The sequence below is a fragment of the Oncorhynchus masou genome, chromosome 31 (assembly GCF_036934945.1).
Source record: "Oncorhynchus masou masou isolate Uvic2021 chromosome 31, UVic_Omas_1.1, whole genome shotgun sequence".
Lineage (NCBI taxonomy): Eukaryota > Metazoa > Chordata > Actinopteri > Salmoniformes > Salmonidae > Oncorhynchus > Oncorhynchus masou.
Genome location: NC_088242.1, coordinates 12,522,846 through 12,540,280, shown reverse-complemented (window position 1 = coordinate 12,540,280; position 17,435 = coordinate 12,522,846). Strand labels below are relative to the sequence as shown.

The 17,435-nt window shown below is 39.1% G+C and overlaps 2 protein-coding genes across 4 annotated transcripts in view; both read left to right on the top strand.

The window, feature by feature from the left end:
* The window catches only part of LOC135523449 (ribosomal protein S6 kinase alpha-2), a 58,190-nt gene extending 51,209 nt beyond the window's left edge, over positions 1 to 6,981 (top strand). For both annotated transcript variants that reach the window (XM_064950123.1, XM_064950122.1), the window contains 6 exons: positions 1,159 to 1,317; positions 3,654 to 3,815; positions 3,891 to 3,967; positions 5,130 to 5,247; positions 5,430 to 5,567; positions 6,034 to 6,981. In XM_064950123.1, coding sequence (XP_064806195.1) covers positions 1,159 to 1,317; positions 3,654 to 3,815; positions 3,891 to 3,967; positions 5,130 to 5,247; positions 5,430 to 5,567; positions 6,034 to 6,159 — 780 coding nt within the window. In that variant the 3' untranslated portion in view covers positions 6,160 to 6,981. The remainder of the gene's footprint in view (positions 1 to 1,158; positions 1,318 to 3,653; positions 3,816 to 3,890; positions 3,968 to 5,129; positions 5,248 to 5,429; positions 5,568 to 6,033) is intronic.
* Positions 6,982 to 13,088: 6,107 nt separating this feature from the next.
* Positions 13,089 to 15,956, top strand: LOC135523448 (mitochondrial pyruvate carrier 1-like). Of its 2 annotated transcripts, XM_064950121.1 has the most exons (5): positions 13,089 to 13,290; positions 13,755 to 13,758; positions 13,977 to 14,073; positions 14,798 to 14,930; positions 15,416 to 15,956. In XM_064950121.1, the coding sequence occupies exons 1-5, from the start codon at positions 13,220 to 13,222 to the stop codon at positions 15,435 to 15,437; spliced, it is 327 nt and encodes a 108-aa protein (XP_064806193.1). In that variant the 5' UTR covers positions 13,089 to 13,219; the 3' UTR covers positions 15,438 to 15,956. The 2 variants fall into 2 exon arrangements, with proteins under 2 accessions (XP_064806193.1, XP_064806192.1); XM_064950120.1 differs by lacking the exon at positions 13,089 to 13,290 and having other exon boundaries at positions 13,309 to 13,758.
* Positions 15,957 to 17,435: the final 1,479 nt, after the last annotated feature.

Below are 17,435 nucleotides of genomic sequence, written 5' to 3'. Positions count from 1 at the left end.
GAGATGAATGTACTTTGGTGCTAAAAGTGCAACTCAATACCAGAACAACAGCAAAGGACCTTGTGAAGATGCTGGAGGAAACCGGTACAAAAGTATATATCCACAGTAAAACAAGTTCTATATCAACATAACCTGAAAGGCCGCTCAGCAAGGAAGAAGCCACTGCTCCAAAACCGCCATAAAAATGCCAGACTACGGTTTGCAACTGCACATGAGGACGAAGATCATACTTTTTGGAGAAATGTCCTCTGGTCTGATGAAACATAAATAGAACTGTTTGGCCATAATGACCATCGTTATGTTTGGAGGAAAAAGGCGGAGGCTTGCAAACCGAAGAACATCATCCCAACCGTGAAGCACGGGGGTGGCAGCATCATGTTGTGGAGATGCTTTGCTGCAGGAGGGACTGATGCACTTCACAAAATAGATGGTATCATGAGGGATGAAAATTATGTGGATATATTGAACCAACATCTCAAGACATCAGTCAGGAAGTTAAAGCTTGGATGCAAATGGGTCTTCCAAATGGACAATGACCCCAAGCATACTTCCAAAGTTGTGGCAAAATGGCTTAAGGACAAGAATGTCAAGGTATTGGAGTGTCCATCACAAAGCCCTGACCTCAATCCTATAGAAAATTTGTTGACAGAACTGAAAAAGCATGTGTGAGCAAGGAGGCCTACGAACCTGACTCCGTTACACCAGCTCTGTCAGGAGGAATGGGCCAAAATTCACCCAACTTATTGTGGGAAGCTTGGGGAAGGCTACCCGAAATGCTTGACCCAAGTTAAACCATTTAAAGGCAATGCTACCAAATACTAATTGAGTGTATGTAAACTTCTGACCCACTGGAAATGTGATGAAAGAAATAAAAGCTAAATCATTCTCTCTACTATAATTCTGACATTTCACATTCTTAAAATAAAGTGGTGATCCTCACTGACCTAAGACAGGGATTTTTTACTAGGATTAAATGTCAGGAATTGTGAAACTGATTTTAAATGTATTTGGCTAAGGTGTATGTAAACTTCCAACTTCAAATGTATGTCCTTATTGGATTTTACTAGCCACTGTTTGTTGGCTGTGAGGACTAGACTAATGTAGTCTTTGGTTCATAAATACCTCCACATGGTATTAAAATGTATTTTTGGCCCCTAGGTCTATGACGACGGGAGGTATGTGTACCTTGTGATGGAGCTGATGAGAGGTGGGGAGCTGCTGGACAGAATACTCTATCAGAAGTGTTTCTCTGAGCGAGAGGCCTCTGCTCTTCTCTGCACTATTACCAAGACAGTGGAGTACCTTCACTCACAGGGGGTCAGTATCATTCATGTACGGGTACAAGGGAGTACCTTCACTTAGGGGGTCAGTATCATTCATGTACGGGTACAGTGGAGTACCTTCACTCAGGGGGTCAGTATCATTCATGTACAGGTACAAGGGAGTACCTTCACTCAGGGGGTCAGTATCATTCATGTATGTGTACAAGGGAGTACCTTCACTCACAGGGGTCACAGTGGACAGTGGAGTACCTTCACTCAGTATCATTCAGGGGTACAGTGGAGTACCTTCACTCACAGTCAGTATCATTCATGTACGGGTACAGTGGAGTACCTTCACTCACAGGGGGTCAGTATCATTCATGTACGGGTACAAGGGAGTACCTTCACTCAGGGGGTCAGTATCATTCATGTACGGGTACAAGGGAGTACCTTCACTCAGGGGTCAGTATCATTCATGTACGGGTACAGTGGAGTACCTTCACTCACAGGGGGTCAGTATCATTCATGTACGTGTACAAGGGAGTACCTTCACTCAGGGGGTCAGTATCATTCATGTACGTGTACAAGGGAGTACCTTCACTCAGGGGGTCAGTATCATTCATGTACAGGTAACTGCCAAAATGAAGGAAGCACCAACATAAAGTGTCTTAATAGGGGGTTGGGCCACTTCAAGCCAGAACAGCTTCAGTGCACCTTGGAATAGATTCTACTTGTGTCTGGAACTAAATTCTTGGGATGCGACACCATTCTTCTAGGAGAAATTCCATCAGTTTTGTTGATGGTGGTGGAAAACGCTGTCTCAGCTGACGCTCAAGAATTTCCCATAAGTGTTCAATTGGGTTGAGATCTAGTTACTGAGACACACGTTACACCCTGATACTCCTTTGAGACCCCTATTTCAAAATCACTGAGATCTCTTCATTTTTCAAATCAAATCAAATTTTATTTGTCACATGCGCTGAATACAATGGGTGTAACTGAAATGCTTGTTTACAAGCCCTTCGCAACGATGCAGAGTTCAATAATAATACATAGATAAACAGTAACACGAGGAATAACATTAAATAGGTCGCATTTGTAAATGAGAACTTGTTCTCAACTTGCCTACCTGGTTAAATAAAGGTGAAATAAAAAATATAAAAAATACACAAGAATGGAGCTATAAACAGGGAGTACCAGTACCAGATCAATGTGCAGATGCAATGGATATATACAGGGAGTACCAGTACCAGATCAATGTACAGAAGGAATAGCTATATACAGGGAGTACCAGTACCAGATCAATGTACAGAATGAATAGCTATATACAGGGAGTACCAGTACCAGATCAATGTACAGAAGGAATAGCTATATACAGGGAGTACCAGTACCAGATCAATGTACAGAATGAATAGCTATATACAGGGAGTACCAGTACCAGATCAATGTACAGAAGGAATAGCTATATACAGGGAGTACCAGTACCAGATCAATGTACAGAATGAATAGCTATATACAGGGAGTACCAGTACCAGATCAATGTACAGAAGGAATAGCTATATACAGGGAGTACCAGTACCAGATCAATGTACAGAAGGAATAGCTATATACAGGGAGTACCAGTACCAGATGAGGCATTTGAGGTAGATGAAGGAAGGATAAAGTGACTAGGCAATAGGATAGATAATAAGGTATTTGAGATAGATATTTACATGAAGGCAGGGTTAACTGACTAGGCATCAGGATAGATAAGAGTAAAATATAGAACAGAGTAGCAGCAGCAAATTATGTATATATGTGTGTTGTTGTTTCGGTATTGGCGTCTGTGTTTGTGTTCTGTCGCTATGCGTGTGTAGTGTATGTGAATGTGTTGGTTTTGTGTGAGTGTTTCAGTGTATTATGTCTGCGTGAGTGTGTGTATATAGAGTTTTGGGAGTGTGCACAGAGTCGCTGGAAGATAGGGTCAATGCAGATAGTCTGGGTAACCATTTAATTAACTATTTAGCAGTCTGGCTATTTAACAGTCTTATGGCTTGGGGCTAGAAACTCGGCACCTGTTGGTCTGGATGCTAGCTGAGTGAATAGTCTTCCTCTGGCCTTCCTTCCTCTTCTAGCCATGGTAACCAAAATAACGTGCTACTAGGCATGTTTTATACATGACCCTAAGCATGGTGGGAAGTTAATTGCTTAATTACCTCTGGAACCAAACCTGTGTGGAACCACCTGCTTTCAATATACTTTGTGTCCCTCATTTACTGGGGTGTTTCCTTTTTTCTGACAGATACCCATTTTATTCTAGCAGTTACCTATATACGTCCAACTAAAATCTTCATCAAAGTGAAGGAGTAGCACCCCTGGTACGTTCCTATTAGCTTATCTGTTTTGTCATAGGTGGTACATCGAGACCTGAAACCAAGCAACCTCCTCTATGTGGATGAAACGGGAGATCCTGAGTCGATCCGAATTTGTGATTTTGGGTTCGCCAAACAATTAAGGGCGGAAAACGGTCTCCTCATGACGCCCTGTTACACAGCAAACTTTGTGGCTCCAGAGGTGAGGAAACACCTTATTTAGTTCAAGTACATCCCTATATTGTGATGTGACACAGATTGACCATGTCTTTCATAGGTCCTGAAGAAGCAGGGGTATGATGCTGCTTGTGACATCTGGAGTTTGGGGATCCTACTCTACACTATGCTCGCAGGGTAAGCCTAATTCACTGGTTTATTAAACCTGGCAGGGTAAGCCTAATTCACTGGTTTATTTAAACCTGGCAGGGTAAGCCTAATTCACTGGTTTATTTAAACCTGGCAGGGTAAGCCTAATTCACTGATTTATTTCAACCTGGCAGGGTAAACCTAATTTCACTGGTTTATTTAAACCTGGCAGGGTAAACCTAATTTCACTGGTTTATTTAAACCTGGCAGGGTAAACCTAATTTCACTGGTTTATTTAAACCTGGCAGGGTAAACCTAATTTCACTGGTTTATTTAAACCTGGCAGGGTAAACCTAATTTCACTGGTTTATTTAAACCTGGCAGGGTAAACCTAATTTCACTGTTTAAAACCTAATTTCACTGGTTTATTTAAACCTGGCAGGGTAAACCTAATTTCACTGGTTTATTTAAACCTGGCAGGGGAAGCAACATTTGCACTTTGCTTCTTCTCCTGGCTATCACTGATTGAATTACTCATTTTTGGGACAGTGGAGGACAGATTACTTTCTAAGCTGAGGTCGAGTCTGTGGTAGAGTCATTGTAATTGTACTCTTCACAAGCCCAAATCTCTCAGGACCTGCCCTGACAATTTAATGTCCCAGCCTGCGGCTCAGGTTTAAAATCTCTAATCAGGGCATTAGAAAAAAGCAGCATTCTTTCACTGGGTGAAAACGGGTTGAATCAACATTGTTTCCATGTCATTTCAACCAAACAATTCAATATGAGGACGTTGAATCAACGTGGAAAACTGATTGGATTTTAAAACGTACGGGAATTGTATCTTTTTTCAACCAACTTTTAACCTAAATCCATTGACATGGTGATTTTTTGTTGTTGTTGATTTCACATTGAATTCACGTTAGTTGACAACTCAACCAAATGAAAATCAAAACTAGACGTTAAACGGACGTCTGTGCCCATTGGGACACTGTTGACGCCATTATTCATATGACTTCTAAAAATAGCTCAGCCGAGGTATTGTAGAATCACACCTCACAAACACCTAGATTTTAAGACTCCAAATTCAAACAAACTCACATATATCTTTCCCTACTGTGCAACAGAAAAAGCACATTTATTACTGCAGAGCAGGGAAGTTTGATTGAAAAGTGTTTGATTGTCTTTTCCTTCTTCACCCTTGTGTTTACAGCTTCACCCCTTTTGCCAATGGTCCTGATGACACCCCGGAGGAAATACTGGCTCGCATTGGTAGCGGAAAATATGCCCTCACCGGCGGAAACTGGGATACAGTTTCTGATGCTGCAAAGGTGCGGTTATTTGTCCTTCATTAATAGCACATCACTGTTTATTTAATGATTTAATAAATCCAGTTCACATCCAATTGTTGTGCATGGAAGTTTGAAATGAAATCCCATCCACATTGGTTTAGCTGCAACGCTGCATTTCATACTGGTCCTAACTAGACTATTTCTGTATTGGGTTCCAATAGGACATAGTCACTAAGATGCTCCATGTGGATCCACACCAACGGCTGACGGCTCCCCAGGTCCTCAGACACCAGTGGATAGTCAACAAAGAACAGCTGTCTCAGTGTCAGCTCATCAGACAGGATGTACAGCTTGTTAAGGTAAGGAGGAAAACCTGATGAAAAGCCCAAACCTGACATAATGTAAGAAGCAACATCATCTGTACGTGTTGCCAATCTCTAGCCTGACTGACAACATTGTTTCACCTCAGCCCAGCGGTTTGACTGGTTGACCAGGCTAGTCGATCTTTGTCACTAAGCAAATTATGTTAGCTAATTGTGATAGTTATTGTTTTGCATCACAAGCAACGTTGTCTTCTAAAGCTCTCTGTCTGATGAAAGGTCTCTCACACATGAATTTCTCCTCTGTAGAAATGCTGTTGTCATTCTACTGCCACCTTGTGTACAGATATACCATTACATGTAGAACTTTTGCATTTTCTACGTCAGCAAAAGTCATTTGAAACCTAATCAACGTTTCACATACTGTACTTGCTATGCCCCCTTTAATTATGCAGTTTTAGAATAGAATAACTTTATATACTTTAAGTGTTTTCTGTCTCCCTAGGGAGCAATGGCTGCAACATACTTGGCGTTGAATCGTTCGCCTCTGGCTCCAAAGCTGGAGCCTGTGCAGTGTTCAAGTTTGGCCCAGAGAAGAGGAATGAAGAGACTCACATCCACTTGTTTATAGCACCCTCATAGATGATTCAGGGATAGCTTGAAAATGGGTCAAGGTGCAATGACTTTCACCAGACACTGGTTTAAGTGCCCGTCCAAAGAACCAGGAAGTCTACAGTAGTGGGAACAAGGAGGAGCCACTTGTAACAAGAAGAAAAATAATTGTAGAGAAGATGCATCACATTGTTGCACTAAGACAGGAATCTTTACAGATTTTAGATGCACTCAAAACAAACAAATGGTGGCTTCAAAGACAAAGCAGAATTCTGTTCAAATCTTCTTAAATTTATCATTTGTATTGAAGAAATGTAACATTTAATATATTTTATTCATTCATATTTGCCTTTTCATTTAGGTGGCATCTGAAACTGTTTGTTTGTGAATTGACACCTGTGTATTATGTAGAGTCTGTTTAGAATGATATTGTCTAGGAGACCAAGTCACCTTATGCAACGTTGAGTTGACACTTTATCATAATCGCTGTAACAGAAGAGTCTAGAACAACTTGTAGTTCATAACTACATGATACAAATTTTACGAGATTTTATCGACAGCATCTGTATTTTTCCCTGTGTCTGAAAATAAGCATGTTGGAATGTTACTTTGCTGACACATTGTTCATAGTCTAAAAGTTCAATTACAGCTGCTAAGGATATGTTGGTACATTTTGTAGCATTCCAGAAATCCACAGTTAGTATAGACATTAAAATAAACGGAAATAGCTGAATGAGTACAAGGAGTATACAGTGCATTCAGAAAGTATTCAGACCCTTGACTTTTTCCAGATTATGTTACTTTACAGCCTTATCTAAAATGTATTAAATAAATAAAACATTCTCATCAATCTACACACAATGCCCAATAATGAATAGCAAAAACATATATATTTTTGCAAATGTACAATAAAAAAAATGGAAATACCTTAGTTACATAAATATTCAGACCCTTTGCTATGAGACTCAAAATTGAGCTCAGGTGCATCCTGTTCCCATTGATCATCCTTGATGTTTCTACAACTTGATTGGAGTCCACCTGTGGTAAATTCAATTGATATGACATGATTTGGAAAGGCACACACCTTTCTACATAAGGTCCCACAGTTGACAGTGCATGTCAGAGCAAAAACCAAGCCATGAGGGAGATGTTCGTAGAGCTTCGAGACAGGATTGTGTCAAGGCACAGATCTATGGAAGGGTACCGAAAAATATCTGCAGCATTGAAGGTCCCCAAGAGTGCAGTGGCTTCCATCATTCTTAAATGGAAGAAGTTTGGAACCACCAAGACCACCTTTTCCTAGAGCTGGCCACCCAGCCAAACTGAGCAATTGGGGTAGAAGGGCCTTGGTCAGGGAAGTGACCGAGAACCCGATGGTCACCCTGATAGAGCTTTAAAGTTCCTCTGTGGAGATGGATGTCCTTCTGGAAGGTTCTCCCATCTCTGCAGCACTCCACTAATCAGGCCTGTATAGTAGAGTGGCCAGACAGAAGCCACTATTCAGTATAAGGCACATGACAGCATGCTTGGTGTTTGCCAAAAGGCACTTAAAGGACTCTCAGACCATGAGAAACAAGATTCTCCGGTGTGATGAAACCAAGATTGAACTTTTTGACCTGAATGCCATGCGTCACGTGTGGAGGAAACCTGGCACCATCCCTATGGTGAAGCATGGTGGTGGCAGCATCATGCTGTGGGTATGTTTTTCAGGGACTGGGAGACTAGTCAGGATCGAGGCGAAGATGAACAGAGCAAAGTACAGAGAGATCCTTGAAGAAAACCTGCTCCAGAACACAAAGGTTCACCATCCAACAGGACAACGACCCCAAGCAAACAGCCAAGACAATACAGGAATGGCTTCGGGACAAGTCTCTAAATGTCATTGAGTGGCCCAGTCAGATCCCGGACTTGAACCCAATCTAACATCTCTGGAGAGACCTGAAAATAGCTGTGCAGCAACATTCCCCATCCAACCTGACCAAGCTTAAGAGAATCTGCCGAGAAGAATTGGAAAACTTCCCAAATACAGACGTGCCAAGCTTGTAGCGTCGTACCCAAGAAGACTCTAGGCTGTAATTGCTGCCAAAGGTGCTTCAACAAAGTACTGACTAAAGGGTCTGAATACTTATGTAAATGTGATATTTCTGGGGGTTTGTTTTGTAAATTAGCAAACATTTCTTAACCTGTTTTTGCTTTGTAATTATAGGGTATTGTGTCTAGATTGATGAGGAGGGAAAACAATGTAATCAATTTTAGAATAAACCTGTAACTTAACAAAATGTGAAAAAAGTCCAGGTGTCTGATAACTTCCGAATGCTCTGTATGTCTGCATCAGTAGAGGCTGCTGAAGGAGGAGGACGGCTCATAATAATGTCTGGAATGGAGTCAATGGAATGGTATCAACCACATGGAATCCATATTTGATACCATTCCATTGACTCCATTCCAGCCATTACTATGAGCAGCCCTCCCCTCAGCAGCCTCTACTGGTCTGCATCAATCTATAACTTTCAGGTTGGTTCATAAGGTTAGACATACTGTAGTGTACAATATTTATTTTCTGTAGCTTACAGTTCAATATGATTTTCTTTATAAAATATAGTGCGCATTATGTTGGATGCTTTTGATAGTTTTGGCAATTTCTAACATAATATTCTACTTTTGTTTTGTGGAGGGGTACTAAAACAGACCCATTTTCAATTGTCAATGCAAGTTATATTTCTTGTGTAAATGTGACTTAAGTTATTGTATCAAACAAATGTATTTATTGTTTCTACATTATCCATTATGTTTGTGTATTAATGTATGTTTATGTCAGTTTGTTTTATTTTTTAATACATGACAGATTTAAGTGTTTTTACCTAATCTGGAATGCACTATGATCTGGAGTGCACTAGGTAAATTACTTTTTAGAGGGACGTATTTGTTTTAGTAGCAGATACATTGGTATGCATTTATTAGCATTATATATCAACAAAGATTAATCTTAAAACATTATGGAACAAATATGAGTGGATTGATTTAGTGTTCATATGTTGAACACAGCATAAAACACATACAGTTGAAGTCAGAAGTTTACATACACTTAGGTTGAAGTCATTAAAACTCGTTTTTCAACCACTCCACACATTTCTTGTTAACAAACTATAGATTTGGCAAGTCGGTTAGGACATCTACTTTGTGCATGAGACAAGTAATTTTTCTGTCTGTTTAGACAGATTATTTCACTTATAATTCACTGTATCACAATTCCAGTGGGTCAGAAGTTTACATACACTAAGTTGACTGTGCCTTTAAACAGCATGGAAAATTCCAGATAATGCTGTCATGGCTTTAGAAGCTTCTGATAGGCTAATTGACATAGTTTGAGTCAATTTGAGGTGTGCCTGTGGATGTATTCAATGCCTACCTTCAAACTCAGTGCCTCTGCTTGACATCATGAGAAAAGCAAAAGAAATCAGCCAAGACCTCAGAAAAAAAACATTGTAGACCTCCACAAGTCTGGTTCATCCTTGGGAGCAATTTCCAAACGCTTGAAGGTACCACGTTTATCTGTACAAACAATGGTACGCAAGTATAAACACTAAGGGATCACGCAGCCGTCATACCGCTCGGGATTGAGACACATTCTGTCTCCTAGAGAAAAATAGAACTGTTTGGCCATAATGACCATCGTTATGTTTGGAGGAAAAAGGGGGATGCTTGCAAGCCGAAGAACACCATCCCAACTATGACGCACAGGGGTGCTGCAGAAGGGACTGGTGCACTTCACAAAATAGATGGCATCATGAGAACGAAAATTATGTGGATATATAGAAGCAACATCTCAAGACATCAGTCAGGAAGTTAAAACTTGGTCGCAAATGGATCTTCCAAATGGACAATGACCCCAAGCATACTTCCAAAGTTGTGTCAAAATGGCTTAAGGACAATATAGTCAAGTTATTGGAGTGTCCATCACAAAGCCCTGACCTCAATCCTATAGAAAATTTGTGGGCAGAACTGAAAAAGCGTGTGCGAGCAAGGAGGCCTACAAACCTGACTCAGTTACACCAGCTCTGTCAGGAGGAATGGGACAAAATTCACCCAACTTATTGTGGGAAGCTTGTGGAAGGCACCCGAAAAATTTGACCCAAGTTAATGAATTGAAAGGCAATGCTACCAAATACGAATTGAGTGAATGTGAACTTCTGACCCACTGGGAATGTGATGAGAGAAATAAAAGCTGAAATAAATCATTCTCACTATTATTCTGACATTTCACATTCTTAAAATAAAGTGGTGATCCTAACTGACCTAAGACAGGGATTTTTTTTTTTTTTTGCAAATCAAGTCGTAAAGAAGCTGTGTGAAACAAACACCAGAAATCCCAACAGTGTTTTCAGTGTACCAACACAATGACATATTATAGAATTACAGGTTGAAAGTACACAAGATTCAGGAATGGTTTATCATTCAACTTAAGCACACAATGGAGCTTTAGTTGCTCCATAATATTAAGAATACGGGATAATATGACAAAACAGGTTCCATAGGGTAAATACCACACACTTACCTTTAGAATATTTTCATAATTTCTAGAATCTTTTCATAAATTTGACAGTACAAAATGTAAAATCCATTACAGCCTAATGAACAGTGAGACTTAACAATTTCTGCTTTCACAAAGCTTAATTGAATAACTACTAAAATACAATATTAGAATCATCGAATCACACAATAGATAACCTTGATCAATGACTCGCCTTGTGCTGCTGTGGCTTTTATATAGATCTGCATACTGAAGGTTCTTCTGAGAAGATATTTATTCAAAGAGTCTCCTGTTCTGTGTTGTTCAGTCAATAAGCCCTCAAGTGAGGACACACTATTGTCTCAAAACCCCTGTAAAGTAAGTAGCTAAAAAGTAACATTGTGAAACTCGTGCTAGTAGGACTGTACATACTGTATAGGTTACTTATTCCTTGTATTGGCAGTGCATGCCAAAACTTTACAAATAAATCAAGTGGGAAAGAAACTGTTGTGTTGATATTTTGTGATGATAGTCACAGGCATACACACAGTGACCCTTATCAGTTTGTGGACAATTTCTGGTCCTGTGTGGCGGGTATTGGCAATGCAAGGGTGACTTCCCCTGGGGCTACCCATACAAAACAATATATGCATACACTACTGTAAGTTGCTTTGGATAAAAGTGTCTGCTAAATGTATATTATATTATTTAATATAATAATAGTATGCTGATTTTTTTTCAAGCTAGGCCTAATTGAATGTAATTTTGGTTTACCTTCGCTAGAAACCTGGTTGAACCTTTTTCACAGTAACAAAAAAGAACAATGGGGGGAAATCGGTAGTGCTGTGCTACTTCTCCTGACTACCACTGATTGAATGACTCATTTTGGGACAGTGGAGGACAGATTACTTTCTAAACTGAGGTCGAGTCTGTGGTAGAGTCATTGTAATTATACCCTTCACAAGCCCAAATCTCTCAGGACCTGCCCTGACAATTTAATGTCCCAGCCTGTGGCTCAGGTTTAAAATCTCTAATCAGGGCAAAGCAGCATTCTTTCACTGGATAAAAATAGGTTAAATCAACATTGTTTCCACGTCGTTTCAACCAAAACATAAGTGTGATTACGTCATTGTAAATAATAATATTTTTTTTCCTAAGGCCAGGCACCACAGGCAAAAATTGTGATTTTGCTTCCACCTGCCAATTTTCTGATTTGGGGATATTTAGCATAAAATAAATAAATACTTTATTAGTATAATTTTATCCCAACTCCGTCAACTACACCTAGCATTAATGTCGTTCTTGATAGCATGTTTCATGTAAAACTTCAACCGCTATTTTTAAATCTCTCCATGTTGAATCATATATCATCCAAAAGCATGTTTTCCGGAGCATGTCGTTAGCTAGTCCATACATGGCTATATCTTTTGTTGACGTAGTGCTTCGTGCTAAAAGATTAGCAATTTCCTGACATCCGATTGGTATTTAAAGTTACATGTTCCCTGTGCGCCAATTCATTTTTCTCAGTCTTCAAAGGACGTACATTCCCTTTATTCCACACACAGGTTCTTAGGCCTTATAGTCAGACTTTTACTGAGGCTTTTCTTTTATATCTTGTGTTGTTTTGATTTTAAGTGTCATTATATGTGTAAATATATGCAAAATATGCATCCGTAATACATGTGAATAGAGTTTTTTTTAATATAATTCCATGAAATGACAATATTTAGATAAACTGATCTGTAAAAGTTGACCAGTCAGTGTCTTATCACAATAAAACAAAAACAAAAACATTCTGCCTTGAAGCAATGTGTTGAAAAACAGATCCTCGTCATATACAAATTAGCGCACATTAGCAGACGGTTTGCCTCATTTGCATATTTTTATTTAAAAATAAATCAAACTTGTAATACAATAATATTTCAGCTGGTAAAGTTTCAGTCTGATGAGAGTAAAGAAAGAAATCCATATTAGCCTGTAGTGCCTGGCCTTAAAACTGACTTGCCTAGTTACATAAAGGTTGAATAAAAAATAAATAAAAATAAAAAGTTGATTCAACTTGGGAAACTGATTGGATTTGAAAACGTAAGGGGATTTTGTCTTTTTTCAACCAACTTTGAACCTAAATCCAATGACATTGTGACCTTTTGGTCAGTTTATTGCATTATTGTGTCCCGGTTGAACGTGTTTTAAAGGTGGTTGGTGTTTGAGCCAATAAGTGATGAATACAGAGTCACCTCCTTCGGATGATTGTTGTGTAACCAGTTCAGCAGCTATTCTTGAGCATTATGTGTAGTACCTAGCAATAGAGCCGAGTTGCTGATTCTGGATCAGTGGCACAATCTCAGAAAGTAGGGGCGGGTCATCACCATGAGGCCGGATATCGTGAGATTGCATAGCAACACCAATGAGAGGCGTCGTAACTGAATAATTGCGACTGTGTCGTAAAGATAATGTTTTGGTGAAGCTCTGTGACCACTGGTGTCCTCTACGACTCACTGCATTATTAACCCAGTTTATACATTCCCATAGTTATAATTTCCTCTGCGAACCACCACAATCAGAAGTCATGGCAGGTACTTTGGCACGTAAAGCTGTTGACCACCTTAAAAGCAAGGAGTTCAGAGACTATTTGATGAGGTAAAACACATTTGGAAGATCTGGAAGATAGCTAGCTAACGAGATTAATTTTACTGTAGCGACTAGCAAGCAAGCTTGCTAACAGTAGACAGTTAACGTTAGCTAAATGAATGATCAAACAAAGCGAGCTAGCTATTTGTAAATTCGTGTGCACATCTGCAGGTAGTGTAACGTTACTACAGTTAACGTTTGTTTGTGCAAATGTTTCTAACTCCGTGTCCTGCTTGAAGGACGTTTGGCTTGAATGTTGTTGCTATCACCGAAGCTAACTAACTGTTAGCTGTCAAACTAGCCTACTGCTAATGTGTTACCGGTGATGTGAGACCTATGAGTATTATTAGTTAGCCCAGGCAGGATGTGAGGTGTTGATTGTTTTTCATAAGGTATATGCATATCCCTCTAACCAAACTCATTTTGTGTTATGTCTGTCATCTTGGTGTCCTCATGGGAACTTTCAAAATAAGCACAGTAAGTACTCTCTGTTCATTGTGCAGGCTAGTTTAGTATTTGTCTACTAAAATCAGAATATTTTGGCTCCATTGACCATTGCAGATTTACTCGTCTCTTAGGTAGTTATCGAGACTGTTTAATTGCTATGGCAGCTTGAAAACATTTGACCCTTACAGTAACTTCGTTGCTCTTTATATTCCTTGTTCCTTAAATGTAGTTGTGTACTTCTATTCCAGCACTTCTGGGGACCTGTGGCCAACTGGGGTCTGCCCATTGCTGCCATCAGTGACATGAAGAAAAGCCCTGAGATTATCAGTGGCAGAATGACCTTTGGTGAGACATGATACTGAAACATAGCTAAGCAATGGCTGATGTCTAGCCATAGCCTAACATTAGGGACACGTTTCTGCCAGGGATTGATAGTCACTCTTGTTGAAGAACTCCAGCGTCATTCTATTTCATTTCAGCAAGCCATGACACCCGCTATCACAGATTGTTCTGAAATCATTTCTGTAGTTAGAAACTGATACGATTAGCATACCTGCCACATTATTTTGTTAAAATGTAATTTGATCTCTGAACAAATTAAGCTTATTGGTTTGCCCCCAAATTGACCCTTTTTTATTTTATTTATGGGATTCACATAAAATGTAGTAAATATATGACCCAACATCTGATTTAGACCCAACTTCTTCATATCATTGAGTAAGACATAGGGAATCCAATTAATTATTTAGGGTTGCTTTTGATCATTTTATTGGATTCCTCATGTCTTACTCGTTGTTATGAATGATGGTCCAAATCAGATGTTAGGTACAATATTTATCTATCCACTTTCTTGTGCTTTTTGAGTCAGAATGGCCCTTCATGCTATCGATAAGTAGAATTCCAATAGTTTATCATTCTTCGTTGAACCTCATAATCCTTTCCTGCTGTCTGACTCAAGGCAAGAAAATGTTGTGTTTTCTGATAAGGTTGTCCTGAAGATATGTAAGTGTCAAGTGACTGTTAATTCCTTATTTATTGAGTGTTTTTGTGTGTTCTTTTCCCCCCGCAGCTTTGACCTGCTATTCCCTCCTGTTTATGAGGTTTGCATACAAAGTTCAGCCAAGAAATTGGCTCCTCTTTGGTTGCCATCTAACCAATGAGACCGCCCAGCTCATTCAAGGATCACGACTTATCAAATACAAGTAAGCTCACAATTTACTGTACTGATTTGCTTATTTCAATGCAAAACCTTTTTTGGTTTGTACCTGCATTCCACTTTGGTTACAAAGCAACAACAACCTCCAAACATATGTGATTTATTCACTGCTCAGGTGGTTTCTCCTGTTAGTAACAAATTATTTGGGCTTCTTTTTCAGAATAAAATAGACTGATATTTCAATGAAGCCACAGCCTTGAAGCCCAAATACATCTTTTAGGATTTTTCCATACGAGAATATGTTGAAAGTTGGCATCAAATCAACTGAGAATGTATAACATGGAAGCACCGTACTTCATAACATAATTTGTTTTATCCATATCCATGATAACATCTTAACTTCAGTCTCTCATACTGTTTACACATAGCTCATTGTCACTAGTTATAATTTCATATGTCATTTAGACTTAATGCTGTTCGACAGAATGTGTGTCTCCAGTAAGTCTGATGGAATTTTTTTCTTCTTTCCAGCATGGAGAAGAAGTCTTCTTAGTGATGGACAAATGCAAAATATATAGTTTCATTAGGAAATCTGCATGGTTTGACCCTATGGTTTTTGTGTGTATGACCATGTTTATCTCATTGCATACCTATGTAAAACTCTTAACTTAAAAAAATGTTAATTTAGATTAAACTGCTGTTGACGATCACCATGCCTGTTTCTTCCGGTATATAGGGTCAATGAATAGATTTGTTTTGCATAATGTTTTTTAAGCACAAACTAATTAAATGGAATGGAATCTAGTGAGGCCCTGTTACAGATGGGATTATTTTAAAGAGAGGGTCTATTACACAAATATTTACTGTTTATGTCCTCATTTTAATAAATGTGTTAGCAATACCAATAACACAATCTTTATCAGAATGTACAGGCAGTAAAAGTTGTACTCTGGTGTGTTGCCATGGAAACATTATTCCTGAATATAATGAATAAACCCTTATCTATGTACCATGAATTAAACTTCCTCTTACACTGACCATAATTTATAATAAACTGTCTGATATCCATGAAGTGGCTGATGAGCTTTTACCTTCATAATGACTGATAACTCTAAAGCTGTGCAAGACCTTTGCCCATGAACTGCCCGATCCATACATTTGTTTATCTAAATGATATAAAATTATAATTTTTTTAAAGCGACTTTAAGATGTTACTTTTACTGGAAAGTACACATTTGTATTGTTAACCTGGACAAGCAGACCTGATTTAACTTCTAATCATCAAACCATGAATGAGTTGAATGAGATAATCCATCCACCTGACAGATGTGGCATATCAAGAAGCTGATTAAACAGCATGATCATTACACGTGCACCTTGTGCTGGAGACAAAAAGGCCACAACAAAATGCAACCGGCCTCACAACCGCAGACAATGTGTATGGCGTCGTGTAGGTGAGCAGTTTGCTGACGTTAACCTAAGGATCTGTACACAATTCCTGGAAGCTGAAAATGTCCCAATTCTTCCATGGCCTGCATACTCGCCAGACATATCATCCATTGAGCATGTTTGGGATGTTCTGGACCGACGTGTACGACAGTGTGTTCCAGTTCCCGCCAATATCCAGCAACTTCGCACAGCCATTGAAGAGTGGGACAACATTCTGCCGGCCACAGTCAACAGCCTGATCAACTCTTTGCGAATGAGATGTCGCGCTGCATGAGGCAAATGGTGGTCTGACCAGATACTGACTGGTTTTCTGATCCATTTTTAAAGGTATCTGTGACAAACCGATGCATATCTGTATTCCCAGTCATGTGAAACCCATAGATTGGGGGCTAATTCATTTGTTTCAATTGACTGATTTCTTCATATGAACTTCAACTCAGTACAATATTTACATTTTTTGCATGTTGCCTTCATATTTTTGTTCAGTGTAAAACAAATTTATTATTATTATCACCTCTTCCAGGAAGGCTGCATTCTGAATGACCTTGATGAAAGGCAACAGTGAACACACTGCTTTAGTTACATGTACTGAAATATCTTTGAAAATGTACAGTACCTTCTCTTATCATGATTTTATCTTAAATGTCTTGTTAATTTCTGTAATGACACTTGAGGTGAAGCTAGACATATCTGCTTATCGCCACTAGGGCTACTGCGATCATGAAATTTAGTCAGCCGGTGATTGTCAAGCAAATATCTTCCGGTCTCATGGTAATTGACCTTTAATTAACATAAACACATTTAACATCTCCTGGCTTCCGCGCACAGCCTACAAGCCATTGATGCAGACCTTTGGGACATCTACATTTTAAAAAGTCTAATAAATCCATTATTTATTTTAGACAGGTCTAAAGAAACATGATATGAAGAAAAGGCCTATTTCAGAAGAACAGAACTGCATCCTCTGCGTTGTCCTTATGTTAGGCCCTGATCTGGCTTTCACCATAAGGCTCAGGGGCTACACTAGTTAATTTAGCAGACAAGATTTGTTTAGAATTCCATGGCTTAATTTTATAGTATGAAGAATACAATTGAACATAGC

Excerpts from the sequence above, each read along its gene's own strand:
- LOC135523448 (XM_064950120.1), top strand. The coding sequence starts at position 13,678 with ATGCATATCCCTCTAACCAAACTCATTTTGTGTTATGTCTGTCATCTT. Across the intron at positions 13,759-13,976 it reads GAACTTTCAAAATAAGCACA|CACTTCTGGGGACCTGTGGC; the intron begins GTAAGTACTCTC and ends CTTCTATTCCAG. Across the intron at positions 14,931-15,415 it reads TCACGACTTATCAAATACAA|CATGGAGAAGAAGTCTTCTT; the intron begins GTAAGCTCACAA and ends TCTTCTTTCCAG.